This window comes from Paroedura picta, chromosome 3 (genome assembly GCF_049243985.1).
Source record: "Paroedura picta isolate Pp20150507F chromosome 3, Ppicta_v3.0, whole genome shotgun sequence".
NCBI lineage: Eukaryota > Metazoa > Chordata > Lepidosauria > Squamata > Gekkonidae > Paroedura > Paroedura picta.
The window spans coordinates 128661436-128676477 of record NC_135371.1 but is presented as its reverse complement, the minus strand read 5'-3'; the positions used below and the strand labels follow the sequence as shown (position 1 = coordinate 128676477).

At 42.8% G+C, this 15042-nt stretch overlaps 1 protein-coding gene across 2 annotated transcripts in view; it reads right to left on the bottom strand.

The window, feature by feature from the left end:
- Window positions 1-7794, bottom strand: part of CYGB (cytoglobin) — a 76300-nt gene extending 68506 nt beyond the window's left edge. The window contains exon 1 of one of the 2 annotated variants that reach the window (XM_077327687.1): window positions 7210-7794. In XM_077327687.1, coding sequence (XP_077183802.1) covers window positions 7210-7352 — 143 coding nt within the window. In that variant the 5' untranslated portion in view covers window positions 7353-7794. The remainder of the gene's footprint in view (window positions 1-7209) is intronic. The other variant, XM_077327685.1, reaches the window with a different exon arrangement.
- Window positions 7795-15042: the final 7248 nt, after the last annotated feature.

Here is a 15042-nt window from a genome sequence, read left to right as displayed (position 1 = left end):
GCTGCCAAGCTCCAGATAGGAGTGAGGGGCATCTTTACCCTCGGCTCCTGTTTCTCTCCACTGCCCTGAGTGGCAGCAGGAGAAAAATTAATAAAAAACATTGCTGTTGGCCCAACAGTGTGGCATCACCCCCAGGAAAAAGCCAGAACCTGAGATTTACCACAGAATTTCCAAAGACACCTATAGAGGACTGGTATAACTTCCAGCTTCTCCATGAAAGTGAGGTCATGTCGTCACTGATGGTCGTCCCCCAACTGCCACTGGTTGTCATGCCTGGCAACGCAAAATATTGAATTAAATTAAAATATAGAATTTGCTATCAGAGGATGTAGTGATGGTCATAGGAATGAACAGCTTTACAAGGGGATTAGATAGATTCATGGAGGATAAGCCATGGTGACTGAAGGCAACCTCCACATTGCTGAAGGCAACCTCAACAGAACCAGGATGCAACATCAATGTAAGGTTTTGGCCTCTTTGCCCTGTTGTTGCCCATCCAGAGGAATTGGTTGGCCACTGTGTGAGACAGCATGCTAGACTAGATGGACCATTGGTCTGATCCAGCAAGACTCTTCTTATGTTCTTATGAGAGACAACCTCACTCTTCCCATATGTACAAGTAATTTTTGTATTATTTATTAGCATTTTAAAAAGAGTTGATGCATATCTGCAGGACCATATGCTTATGTAGCTGTTCAGAGTTCAGAGTTTGTTTATCTTGAAAAATGTTTGCCTTTCCCTATTCCCACTGGTGTATTAGTCTCCTGCTTTATTTTGTTAATAAATAGTGGGGACAAAAAGAGATTGAACAGGATTTCTCACCTAAACTGTTTCTGCACTGGGAAATTTTCTGCCCCAGCTCCCATAAGGGAGCACAAATCTGAAGTGGATGAAGTGCACCAGGTGAAAAGCTGCCCCATGTGGGAGCAGAAAGAGGTGGGGCAACCTGCCCTGACTGAGATTCCAGCCTACAGACCAGGACAAAGCCTCCAGTGCAGAAATGGTCATAGAAAGGCACAGTTGAAAGCCTGCTCCTGCAAGGCTGGCACAGACATGACAAGGGGTAAAAGATTGGAAGGTGAGGGTTTCCTTATTTATGGCAAAATCTTTCCTTGTCCATCCTTAATGGCAACTTTTGTGTCAAACATGAAGTACAAAAAACCCAAAGCCTCAGCACCAGATTCATTGACAGAGCAACCATAGGCTGATTATGTACCTGTAGAAACTTGCTCACAATTTACACCAGCACCATTTTGATTAGTTGTGTAGGTGGGCTGTAGTGGTGTTCAGGGTGGTGGCTACCCAGGTAGCTGCTACTGATGTGCACTCACATTTTACAGACTCGCTTGGATTATGTGTGCTACTGGGTCACCTGGAGAGATCACATTCCATTTAAAACCAACTGCTGTGAGAGCATGTGTTGTTTTTGTGCTTGTTCCATCAATGCCATTCGGCATGCTAGTACGTGCTGAAGACTGACTGTATCGATCCACAGGTCTGTGCTGGCAGCTTGAGAACACATAAACCCAACAAATGCAAACAGACACAAATATGGTTGGTTTTAGGGATCAGACACAGAGGCACAAGGGGCAAGGCTGGGACAGCACAGAGATAATCCACACAGCCATATCAGTCAAACTGGCACAACCAAACAAACTCTTTCTTTCATAAGCCTGCCCCCCACTATTGGGTGTTTTGCACAAACAGATGGCGGAGGAAGTCTATCGCGGAGATCCAATTCCACGGAACACTTAGAAGGCGAGGCACAACACACAAGCCTAAAACACCTTTTTAAAGTAGTGATTTTAATTGATTTTCCTACCCTATCAGAATGATAGCAGGTGGAGATGGAGGAAGCGGTGTGAGAAAGTGCACATGCAGGATATTTTGCATGTTCAAAAAACTTCTTTTCAAAGTAGGAGTGTTTTGCTTGCACTTTGTGAGCAAACCACATTCCAGACAGAGGGGTAATAGATTACCTGTGGCTATGGAGAACACTGGAAACATGCCCAACTACTTTGCATTTGACTACACATGCCATCATGGGCAAGTTTGTAACCTGTCCAAAAGCACCTTACATATTATAGAGCACAATTGGGTACTTGAAAGAAACCTGCAGGAGTGGCCCTCTCATTCCCTCATTTTCTACCTTCAGGCTCTCTCTTTCTCCTCCCCCATTGCTTCTCTTAACTTCTGTCTCTGTCTCTCTTCCCTATGCCTACAGTCCCCTTTTCTCTCTCTTTCTACCTTCCGCCCATCATACTTTCTTTTTGCATTGAGAGCAGCACAAACTCCCGGCTGCCTGTCTAGCAGCAACGCTCCTGATAGCCTGCCTTCTTCCCCCAGTTACCAACAACAGGCGCATCTTTTTTTGGGGGGGATTTAATGTCCCCCATGTATTGTTTTAATGTCCTCAGTCCCTCCCCCCTCAAAACCTGCTGATTCCCCCAGGTTTGCAGGACTATCTGTTTTCCATCAGCATGGCCATGGTCCACAAACTGGATCAGCTTGGGCTGCGTTTGACGTTTGGAAAATAAGATAGTTGGCTTGACTACTGCTCAATGAGCAAAGTTTAAATATTATATTTGTCTCCAGTTAGTGAATAGGGGAAATGGGTTTGATTCCCTGCTCCTCCACATGCAGCCAGCCAGCTGGACCTCTCTCATCCTCACCTACCTCACAGGGTGTTTGTTGTGGGGAGCGGAGGGTAAGTGATTGCAAGCTGCTTTGAGAGTCTTTTGGGTATGCAAACAACAACAACAACAGCAGCAGCGCTTTCTTCTCTTCTTATTATTTTAAATGTTAGGTCTGTATTCCCCTGACCTGACTCATACTGTGTCATGCTGTTGGGAATGCCATTTCCAAGCATGCAGGTCCCTGATTGGGACTGGGAATTCAATGCATACTGAGAATGGGCTGTAATTAGCTTACAAACAGCATCTGGAGGGCTTATCTCAACAATACAATTGACACATGTGTGGTTCCCTGGGTGAACAGCGGGGTGGGGCTCACCTTTCCAACATTTTTGATACAAATCAGGGCTCTGGATAGATCCCGTGTTGTTTTCAGCAGCAGAAACAGCTGTGGTTCTGTTTGCAGAAAGTTTGTTTGTCTCTTCCCTGGACTCCACATGGTCTCGATCCCACAATCCCCTTACACACATGTGGCTGCGAGTCATGTCGGGATTCCCCCCCACACACACACACAAACACACACAATTTGTGTCAGTTGCATCATTTAGATAAACCCTGGGATTAGAAGCCACACAAGCTTTTCAGCTGTTCTTTTATACAAATTTTCTGATTGACTACTGGTGAGTGGGCTATGGTATAACTCTGTTTAGGATTGCAGTGCTCGTATTCAGCTTCCATGTCTGTCATTCACAGTGAAATGCTAGGCAGTGTTACTCCAGTTCATTTTAAAGGACTTAGAGTGATGAAACTGGTGTTACAAACTGTTGGCATAATGACACAGGAAAATATCCCACCCTTATTCTTGTAGGTTAGGACAAGTTGGGCAATGAATAGAAATGGTATCTTCTTCTTTCTCCTTCCCCTGATAAACATTTAGATCTCTTGTGCAATTTCACAAACAGCATTTGATAATCACTTCACCACTCTGACCCAGCTTGGAAAGCAATTTCAGTCTGGCCTGAGTAATTCAAGGGACAAGGTAGGCTGCAGTGCTTTCTGTCTACCATCTCCAATTGCTTATCAGCTTCCTTTTCCTTCAGCTGACTGGTGACATTGCAGTCATTTTGTATATTTCTTGAATGATTTCAAGATAAGTTATCTGTTTTGGTATTAGAAATCTCTAGCGGTTATTGCCAGACAAACTCAGTCAGGTACAAATTGCACAGTGAGCTGCCAGGATTAATTCCTGATGCAGATGTTATCACAACCTGTTCTTACGTCCAATTCTGTCCAATTTATTTACCTTCGAGCGAGACTAAAAATAATTGACAGCCAGATGTAGAAACTCTTGCATAAGCTAGGTGAAGGTGGGGGGGGGGGGGAGGATATGCATCCAAATGTGCATTGAATATGTAAGGTGCAGATATTGATCAGTTCTCTAGTCCTCTCCGATGCACAGGCCAGCACTCATCCTAACGCAGAACTAGTTAAGTATAAGTACACAAAACAGGAGCCAGACTGGGGCACATACGGATAAAATAAATGAGAAATGAATAAGCAAAATTATAACTTCTTGGAGACTGAAATGGGTACCATCAGGGCAATCTCTATATCTGGGTTTACAATCCGAGTTTGTTCTTTTCCCCTTCTCAAATTGCTCTCGCTGTCGTTCTTCAAGGCAAGGTAGCAACATGGAATGGAGACTATGGCAGACCCAGCAATATATTGTGTACATATGTGCATATAAAATGTCAATATACGCATGTCAGCCTTCTGCCACAGAGTTTGCACAATTGTTGGCAGGGGATGGTAGAACCTTCCCCTCAGCTTTGGAGCTGAGGTATACAACTGCTTTGCCGAGTAGAACTATTCTTCTCACTACAGACAACATACAAATCATCTGACTCCTTTACTAAGCAAATATATAGTTTTGTACTCCATCATGAACTATGTTTTGCAACATCAAAGGACACCCTTTCTCTTCCCTTAGTTTATCATGTTTAGTATACACTGATTGGAAAACAAACCTGTTGCTGATGCAACCTTATCTTAATCTTAATCTGATATAGTTTGCAATTGATTGCAAATCAGTCTGGGGAAAAGAACTTTCCAGAATCTAGCAATTAGAAGGAGTCAGTGGATCTCCATAACTTTTGGCAAGGCTGCCCCATGTTATGATTTGTGAACCAAAAGATAGCTGCTAAACATGATGTCTGATTACTTAAATGGTTGTGTAAATTGAAAAATTGACCCGTGTGACTTTGGAATATTATGGAATGTGTGTATATGTATTTGTAAGAAAGCGCTAATTTTTTTGCATACATGTTATCTGGAAGTGTTTGCTGTTCCATAAGGAAGGAAACCTATGTTGAAGATTAGCAGCACAGACCATAGACCATAAGAAAATATGAAATTTCAGCACAGTTCAGCACTGTATTATCACTAAAGGACACTTCTGCACAGCAATAGTACCCAATTTTGGGTGTATTTGGCAAGGTGGAACAATGTAGAGAGCTACATTTTTTGAGGAAGGATTATCCAAATCTATCTGAGAATATGATAGCTATCTTGTTGCATGTTTTCTGTGTAGCTTTGTAACACACCCAAACTTCAATTATTCCTTTAAACTAACTGAACATTATCCAATACCCTCAAGTAGACTGCTCAGGGGGGACAAATCAGAAATTTTTGTTCATTATAGACAAGCCTATGTTGTTTCACCCATTTTGATTTGAGAGCTGGGTGAGGCCAAGTATGTATCTGGTTCTATGTGGAAAGGTGTCATGGGACAGGTGAATGTCAAAATTTGATTTAGTAGATCAGTAATCCAAAACTCAGCTACACTACTGAGTGTTTGAAAACAAAGGATGTTCATTATGCTACCTGGAACTGTGAAGCTCTGAGGCAACTTTTTAAAACGAAGAATTGCATCAAATTAAGAGCAGTCTCTTATTTCTGTTTTAGGAACTAAATATCTATGAGAAGAAGAAACTTTGCAGAAGAACCTGTTTGTACATAGACAAAGATCTGGATTACTTAAAAATTGTATTCTCTTGTACTACACTTATAGGCCATTGCAATCTATTGGATTCAAGCAGTTTAATTCTCTGTAGGATTACAATTTTATAATTCTGTAGAGGAGCATTTTCCCAATAAAATACAATCCAGTTTCTCACCCCCCCCAAAAAAAAAAATCCTAGAAAACCAACAATTATGTTAAGAAACTTTAAATAGAAGGGGTAAATACAGCTATTGATGTTGCTGTTGATGCACTGAGTTGCTATTGATGTACAATCCTGAATTTTATCCCATTCTTTGCCAAGCTACAGACAACTCAGAATATATCCCTGGATTATAACAATTCATTTTGATTCTTAACATTCTTAGGAGTGCCCAGGCTCCTTCTTTTCTCTTAATGGGAGAAATACAGACTGACCTAACTTTCCCAACTGCGTGGAAGAAAAGGTAGGAAGGGAAGGGTTCAGTTGATAGATGGTTGATGGATTCTGGATACAGATTCACTTAGTTGTGTTTGGAACAGGAGTTCTAAATACAGGTCAAGTGCATTTTCCTTAAACCAATTGCTTCCTGCTCCTTCATCCCATCTCTTACCAGCTTGGGCCTATCATTCCTGTCACCTGCGGTGGTTTTCCCCGTTAACCTTTATGGATGTCCAAGAGCGTCTTCAGGAGTTTCAGAAACACAAATCGTGTTGGTCAGATATTGAAGCAGCTCCCTGAAATTCTAGCAGGGAGATGGCCACAATCCACAAAACACTGAAAGCAATATATTTACACTTAGGGGATCTCACTGAAACAACTCAGACCAATGCAAGGGAAGTGTTTGGTTCAGTTGGTTTGTGGAACACATCAGTTTCAAAGAGAGTGTCTTGTCTGCCTTCCTCTTTGTTCCACCTGGATGGGCACCTATAAACACAGTGGCTGATTCGACTGCCTGTCTAATTGATTTCTGCGATGCACAACATCCATCGCCATGCAGCACTTTCTCACCATGCCAGTTCCAGTCCAGTAATGCCACCCTGAACCCAGCGTTCGTTTACCTGTCAGCCTTTGCCTCACTCCATCTCTCCAGCTGGTAACCTTCATGGCAGCCCCAGGAGACAACTTCAGCATTATCTTTTCTACTGACACTGCAACCCAGCTAATGAGCAGATGGTATCGACAAGCTTCAGCAACCCTGTTTGGGATTTATCTTGGCTCGCAAGTTGCATTATTTCGCCCAGGAATCTGGTGTGTATATATAATTCCATTAGCAAAAAAGCTAAATCGGAATAGCCGAGCAGAATGCTGCACGATGATCCCTTCCTCTGAAACTCCTGCTTTATGTACACAGAATAAGGTGACCTTTCTGACAGGAATATTGATTTGCACCAGCTACAACAGCAGTGGTATTTACTCTCTCTCCCCCCCCCCTCCCCGTTTCCTTCTCTAACATTTTTGAAATCAAAATGCAATTTCCCCCCAGGAGCCACTACACTGAGAGAAACAGTTGCTTCCACCCAAACCTCAATCAATTTTACTTCAATTCTTGGCTTCTTATGAGCCATTTTAAATACCTGATCAGTATGGAGACCCCAACGTCCTCGCAGTTCGCATACACTCTGCTCCATGTCTCCTGAATCATTTTTTTCTCTGCATCTGACATCTCTTCGCTTCTTTCCCATCTCTCAATCTCCATTTCTCCTTGGACTTTCTCCATGAAAAACAGCCAGCAAAATCTTCCAGGGAAGCCAGGAGGAGAGAAAGAGACGTGTGAGAGTCTGTCTCTGGGTATGTGTGCGTGTGTGTGTGAGTGTATCCAGCAATAAGAGATAAGGTGTTCTGCTTGGTGGCGATGGTGTGGCTGATAGTGTTCCTTTCCCCCTCTCTGCCTGCCTATACAGATAGGCAGAGGTATGTAACAGAGATAACCAGGGGGCGAGATTGTGTGTGATCAGATTTCAGATCTTCCAGTGCAGCCCATTGCTGTGGTTCGCTTCAGCTCAGCATGTGTCTCTGTGTATATGACTATGAAGGGAAACTGACTGAAAGTAAAATATTCAAAGGAATCGCAAGACCAGCCTCTTCACCAATGTGTGAATGTGAGCTCACTTTTCTCTCTCCTCCTCCTCCTCACTCTCCTCCCCCTCTTCCTCCTCCTCCTCCTCCTCCTCAGTGTGTGTGAGGGGGGGGGGGAGAAGAGAGAAATTAAATAGAGGTGCTCTTGAGTGTTGAAAGCTCCAGCATTGAGGGTGTTCTGACTTGCGATTTCTCCTCTCACTCCCCCCCCCCCATTTGTAAACAGCCTCTGAGAAAATGCAGCATCTGAAGTGAACAGTTAAACTTATCCCAACAGCTGGCTTAGCCGAGATGAAGCTTTTGGATTGCCCTCCCCCCTCATCACTTAGGAGATTGTTTTTATCAACAGCAGCAAAAATCCTTGCCACACGGTCTTTTTTTTTTTTTTTTTAGGAGAGAGGGGATATTGGAAAAGGACATCTTCTGTGTTTGTCTGAACAATATCCTACTCCAAATGAATGTTTCTGGTTATATTCCCCTCTCTGCCCTTTCATTTCATATGTGAATCAGGTATCAGAGGATCTAAGGCACTTGTGAAGGAAAAATTTTGGCATATTAACTCTGGTGGTTTTTTTTTTTTGTTGTTTCGTTTGGAAATTAGCACCCTTTTCCTAGGCTTTGGGAAATGTGGTGTAGGGGGCTTAAGGGTGGAGTGGCAGGTTCAATTTATTTGTGACAATTCTGCCCATTTAGATTAGCAATATTGTTTCTTGTTAGTAGATTGAAGGGTATGTGTGAGAACAGACAATGCATTGGATGAGCGTTGGAAAGAGACAGAAATGTTGAATTCATTATTATTGTAGCAGTGATTCACCCTACAGATACTATTGAAAACATCTAGAGATGGTCACCCATGCTGTCTCCAGTTATGCTCTGGATCCCTTCTTTCCAAAGAGATTTGGGCAGATGTTAGGAAAAGCAAAGTTTTTCTCTGGACAACCAAAGCCAATTTTATAAGTCCTTTGAACTAGGCCAAAACCCAGAATGTTTGTCCCATTGATTCTAACCATCAACTACCAATCGTGTGTGCTTGCATTGGTACCATTTACTAAGGGGAGGAATGCCATCTCTATCCCAGGTTTCAAATCACATACAAATAATATACAATCACTGAGTTATGAAGTTAAAATGTTCTCATACAAATGTTAAATGTTAAATATCCTATTGCTTCTAATTCTACTGTTTGAAATATATATTCTCAATGATGACGTTCCTTGTAATGTACCATGGAAATTTTCACTGCCCTGGGCTGCAAGAGAGGGTGGTATTATAAATATAATATAATAAAAATAAACATATGATTAGTTCAAACTATCACCTGTATTTTTGGCCAATGAATTATCTGAGTAGCCATTGTTATATGCAGGAGATGAAAAGTATTTGAGTATGTATAACTTTTCATTAAAAAAGAGGGTGTGTTTAAAAGATGATATAGTGATGACACATTTTAAAAACTAAAAATGAGATAATTTTGTTTTATTATATATTTTTCTTTGCTTTCCTCCAAGGAGCTCAGGGCAAAATTTAATCTCACAGCAACCTCATAAGGTTCAGAGTGATGGGCCCACTGTCTCTCAGTGAATTTCATGATAAAGTAGTAATTGGACCCAGGTTATTAGTTCAGTGCTCTAGCCAACGACACTAGACGTCATTCCTTAAAAAAATTGAAAACCACAATAAATGCTTTAAAATACCCCCTTCTTTGCAATTCAAAAGCATGCCTTTAAACCTAGCTGAGAATTTTGGTTTCCCATGGAAATCAGAAGTCCTGCAAGTGACTTTTCCATGGCAATAGAATGATATCTCAGCTATGCATGATAAGACTGCCTTGAGACATGGTAGTGAGAACAGCCTTGAGGCTTTAAATAGCCATGCAGCTATTCTTCCACCCCTTTCTTTTAAAAAAATCTGGTTAGATTTGTACTTTTCATGTACAGGTATGTAGCTACCATTATTTAAAAACAAACAAGAAGGGACCCTAAACTATCATTTATCCCAAAAGTACAAAATGGCTTAACACCTTACTTATGTAGAATGAATTTGTAATAGTGATTCAAGTATCATATTAAGGCTGGGGAGACCCAGATTCCAGGCCCTGCTCTACTATGAAGTTCATTGGGTTACTTGGGGCCAGTCCCTGTTGTTTTCTATCTAGTCTACTTCACAGGAATACTGTGAGAATAATATGGGGAGGGGAGAACTAAAGTTGAGCAGGATTTTAAAAATCTAGTTGATTTTAAAAAATGCATCTTGCACAGATATGCAGTCAGAAATTTACTAATTAACACATGAAGCTGCCTTATACTGAATCAGACCAGTGGCCCATCAAAGTCAGTACCAGGGTTGTGCACTTCGGCCGCTGAAGCAGCCGTTCCAGCCCGAAGCAGCCGGCACCGCGGCACAGGGGGAGCGGTGGCACCGGTGCCGGCCCTCTGCGGTGCTGGCTGCTTTGGGCTGGAACGGCCACTTCGGCAGCTAAAGCGCGCAACCCTAATTGGCAGTGGGTTTCCAGGGTCTCAGGCAGAGGTCTTTCACACTGTCTACTGCTTGGCTCTTTCAGATGGAGATGCCGGGGCCTTCTGCATGCCAAGCAGATGCTCTACCACTGAACTGTGGCCTAAACCACATCCCTTCAGATATCACAGAAAGTTTCTTAACCCACCCAAAATTATTTCTTACATCCAGACCCTATCAGAAGACTTCTGATTTGTCAGTTGTTTTGGTATCTTGACCTCTGTTTTCCTTTTAGCAGGCAGCAGGAAGTCAGAAATGTTGGGGCAGAGAAGAGAAGGAGATATGGACATGAGGGACTCCATTCAGCTGGAGGAGTCTGCATCCAACAAAATATCCCCAAATATGTGTGTGTGTGTGTGTGTGTGTGTTCAGAGTTCTCGTTTCCCATCAATTATTGAACAATCTCAGTGGCTTAGGGGAAACCTTCAATTCTGTACAACAGTGGGTTCTTCTTGTTGCCTTAACTATTCTGTTATATGGGGATGTACAAATGCTGAGAGGCTGGGTGGGGAAAATGCCTTGTTTGTATTTGCTGAATTGCAGAACAGATGGGGGTGCATGTGAAGGAGCAGAGGCAACAGCTTCCTGTTCTCCCAGGGCGAGGCAGACAGTGCCAGCCAGCTTTTAAAAGGCTTTGCTTATGCATACTGGCAGACAGGCAGGGCTCTGAAGATAGGGAGAACAGAGACAGATGACCAACCTTTCCTCCAAACGATAGGCAGCCTGGAGGACAATTATTTTATGATTTGATATAACAAACAGACATAAGAAAAGGGTTGTGGCTTCCCACCCATCATTACAGTAAGACACACAGACCAGATGAGAGGAGAGATCAGTAATGAGGAAGAGTCAGAACATCTCTTGTTCTTAAACAACTGTTGCTCTTGTACTGAAATCTCTGTGTTTATAATTTCATGTAAAAGCACTAAGCATGCCCTCTGCCTCCTACTGTTGTTGATCCCAGTGGATGAAAAATCCAGACAACTCCTTTACCTCACATATCAAGAAATCAGAAGCAGGGGGCTGTTTTAAAATAGAACTGGGCTGGGTGAATCATTTGAATCAAACCTCTGCTCCATCCTGCATCCCCTGTTCTCCAAATCCCCTCCCCCCAGACAACTGGAATGCTTGTAAAATAGAGCACAGCAAGGTAAGGCACAGCAAATCCACTGATGAAAGTCCAGCATTGAAAACGGCACAAATCTAAAGTCCATTCTGGTTGCTTCATTAATTATTAAAATATATTATATTGTATACTGATTTTGATAGCCTGGGAAAAGTACTGTCTTTTTTTCTGAAAAAGAGGGCACAGCAAGGTAAGGCACAGCAAATCCAACTGTTTATAAAGGAAAAAAACAAGACTGGTATCCACAACCCACAATTCAAAAATCTCAGGATAGGCAATCATCTAGAATGTATGAGCTGACTGTATTGATTCACTTTTTAAAAAGTTAAGTGGCCTTTTCCTGCTTTTAATTATCTCCTTTTAATAAACAGAGCCTCTTGTGGTGCAGAGTGGTAAGGCAGCCGTCTGAAAGCTTTGCCCATGAGGCTGGGAGTTCAATCCCAGCAGCCGGCTCAAGGTTGACTCAGCCTTCCATCCTTCCGAGGTCGGTAAAATGAGTACCCAGCTAGCTGGGGGGTAAACGGTAATGACTGGGAAAGGCACTGGCAACCACCCCATATTGAGTCTGCCATGAAAATGCTGGAGGGCGTCACCCCAAGGGTCAGACATGACTCGGTGCTTGCACAGGGGATACCTTTACCTTTAATAAACAGTTATCTCCCATAAGTTACCCTGATGATGTTAAACACCTTGCCAAATCACAGTTGTGATGGTTGTAAATGTTTTTTGTCCACCAGGATTCTTTGAACATCAGATCTACCTGGAGATTTTGGTGGTGGGGTTTAGGGTACCCTTAGCAAGGTACCATGCCATTAAAATTGCCAAATCCCAGGTGAAGCCTAGAGATATCCCACTTCTATAACTGATCTCCAAAACTTTAGTCTGTAGGAGTCCTGCACGCACAGAGCTTAGATCACTAGAATTAGATAAACAGATGCTTTCCTTGCCCAAAGGAGTCTCAAAGAAGCTTACATTCACCTTCCTTTCCTCTCCCCATAGCAATCACCTTCTGAGGTAGGTAGGGCTGAGAGAGTTCTGAGAACTGTGCCTTGCCCAAGGTCACCCAGCAGACTTCATGTGGAGGAGTGAGGAATCAAACCCAGTTCTCCAAATTAGAGGTTGCTACACAATCCCCACCACCCCTGAAGAGTTCATGACTCTAATTCTTTGTGTTGGGAGGTTGCCTGATCCTGATTCAACCTTGCCTCAGCCACCTGAGTTGCAGATAACTGGGGACCTGATTTACCCATGAGAGGAGGGCTGAGAGAGAGAGGTGTCTGGGATACAAGTAGAATACTCCAACCCAACCAAAAACAAGACCAATAGCCAGGAAGCAGCAGAGAGAGGCATGACCATAAGGCCAGGCATAGCCTGGAGTTAGGGAAGGCCAGGATGAGAGAGGATAAGAACCAGCCCTGAGTAGAAAAGGAAGTAGCAAGTAGCAGGGGGAATAAACGGGACTGGATTTCCTTTCCTTGTATAGCCTCCTGGGGGGAGCAGGTGGAAGGGAATTGGATCCAGGCCATGTGAGCATGGGGCCGGTTAATAGCCAGCCCCCTACTCATGCTGAGGGGTAGTTTATAGGCAGAATATACAGAAATATCTCTCTTCAACCGTGTATCAAATATTAATCTGCAGCATACCACCTGGCTGCAATGGACACTAGAACTGATGTCATTTGCTTCTCAAAAGGCCAAAATATTCTGTCTTCTCTCAAGCAGGCACAGAAAACATGGATACCAGCCAAATATGACTCTCCAGGACATAACTGGACAATTAGATTAGATTCTGTGAGATTGCAAAGGCTGATTCGCTACTGGCTTTCTCTCCCCATCCAAAAGAGATGCATACCTTTGGGACAATAGGCTCTCCAAGAAACCTTGTACTTATCAGCTTCCCCTCACACCCACAGAACTCAATTAGTTATTGCTAACACATTGCTGCACCTTAACAGCTTCACATCCAGCAATCAAGGGATTTTCAAGAAATATTAATAACATCTTTAGTTCAACTCTAGTAGAGCAATCATATGCAGGTAGAGATCCTGTAGTTATCCACCGCTCATCCAGTCTCCAATTATATTAGCTATTTCCCCAGTTCAATTCAGATGTCTTCTAATTTGAGTAACACCAGGGAGTCCCACAGAAGGGAAGGCACCACTCCTAGCCAGGGAAGAAGGAGGGCCCGAGTCTCAGAGCAAGCCCATCCAGGGATGGAAGAGGAGCCGGGGGTCAGAACTCCCTTTCTTTCCCAATGCTGAGGCCATAATGAGGCCTGCTTCTCATCTGGGGAAGCAACAGAGGGCAGGGAGCCTATCCTAGGAACAGGGGAGCCTCACAAATTGGAAGTTGTCATGTCACAAATCTAAAATCCTGCTTTTTTCAAAAATCCTTAAATGAATCAAAACTCCAGGTAGGGTTGTGAATCAAATGGCCCCCATCTAGACAATGTCTCTGCCTTGGACATCATTATTTCTCAGCCTGACCTATTTTACAGTGGGTATTCTTTTCCTTTGGGTAAAGTAGGATACTACCTGCAAAGCAAACATTTGTAAAGGAAACGGTGACAAGTTTTATGTGAGTTGAACCATGAGGCAAAATTGCCTACTATTCAGCAATCTGAAAATCCAGAATTACCACTCAGATCCTCTAATAAAGTGAATTTCTGGACAGATTGAGAATATAAATAATTAATGTACACCCTCCCCCTCCCTTCCCTTGCTGGCTCTGTTCTGAATCAGTGGTATCCACTGAAGTGAATGGAAGAGTATGCTCAGAAACGCTTTTGTAGAACAGTTGCTTCACACTGTCAGTTTGATAAACATTACGGTCAAAATGTCAAAGCACCTCATGCCTGTCTATGATGTATTGGAACAATTTTTGAAATAAATTGTTTCCATACTATAAGCATGAATATTAGTTCAACTTTTCAAAGAGAAATTTTCAAAGAGAAGCAGAAGTTACAGTGCTATGGGGTCTGTTCAGCTCAAACCTGGGATAAAAATGGTTGAACAAATGTTGTGGGGAAAGATGCTGTTTTAATCCCCCCTCCCAATTTAGTGCATTTGTGAAGCTTATGAGTTTACAATTAGCATGGAGTGTGCTTGAACTGTGGGTTAGTCCAAAAATGTGTTGCAATGCCAGGTAGGAAGAGGAACATGGTGAGTTGGGGGAGAAGGTTCTAGAAGGTGTAATGGCAAATTTGGGGCTGTCCCTGCATAGCATGCACAATGACCTGTTTTTCATAATGGTTTTGCATCCCCAGCCTTTCTAAAATCAATTTGATAAGTAGAGCTATGTGAATGGTGAATCTGGATTGTCATGTTACAGTGCAGCAGGTAGATCTTGTTGGACTTTGTCGTTTAGCAAGAGGCAGCCACAGACTGCCAGTCAAAGGGTTAAACTGTTTAATCTTGTTACTAGTGGGACATGCAGAGTGGGTCAAATGGTTTGTTTTCAAATGTAAATGTCCTAGCTGCCTGGCCATGGCCTGACTCTGGTTTGTCATGTACACAAGTTTGGGAGGAAGAGAAATAATTCTACTTCCTCCCATTGTTTTGAGAAGAACTCTGCTTTAGGCAGAGAAGCAGATCCATCTTGAATCTCAACCATATAGCAGGTAAGGTAGGCAGGTCCTGTAATGAGCTAAGTATTTTCTTGTTTTTTACCTTCCAGTTCCCTTACCCTGTTTA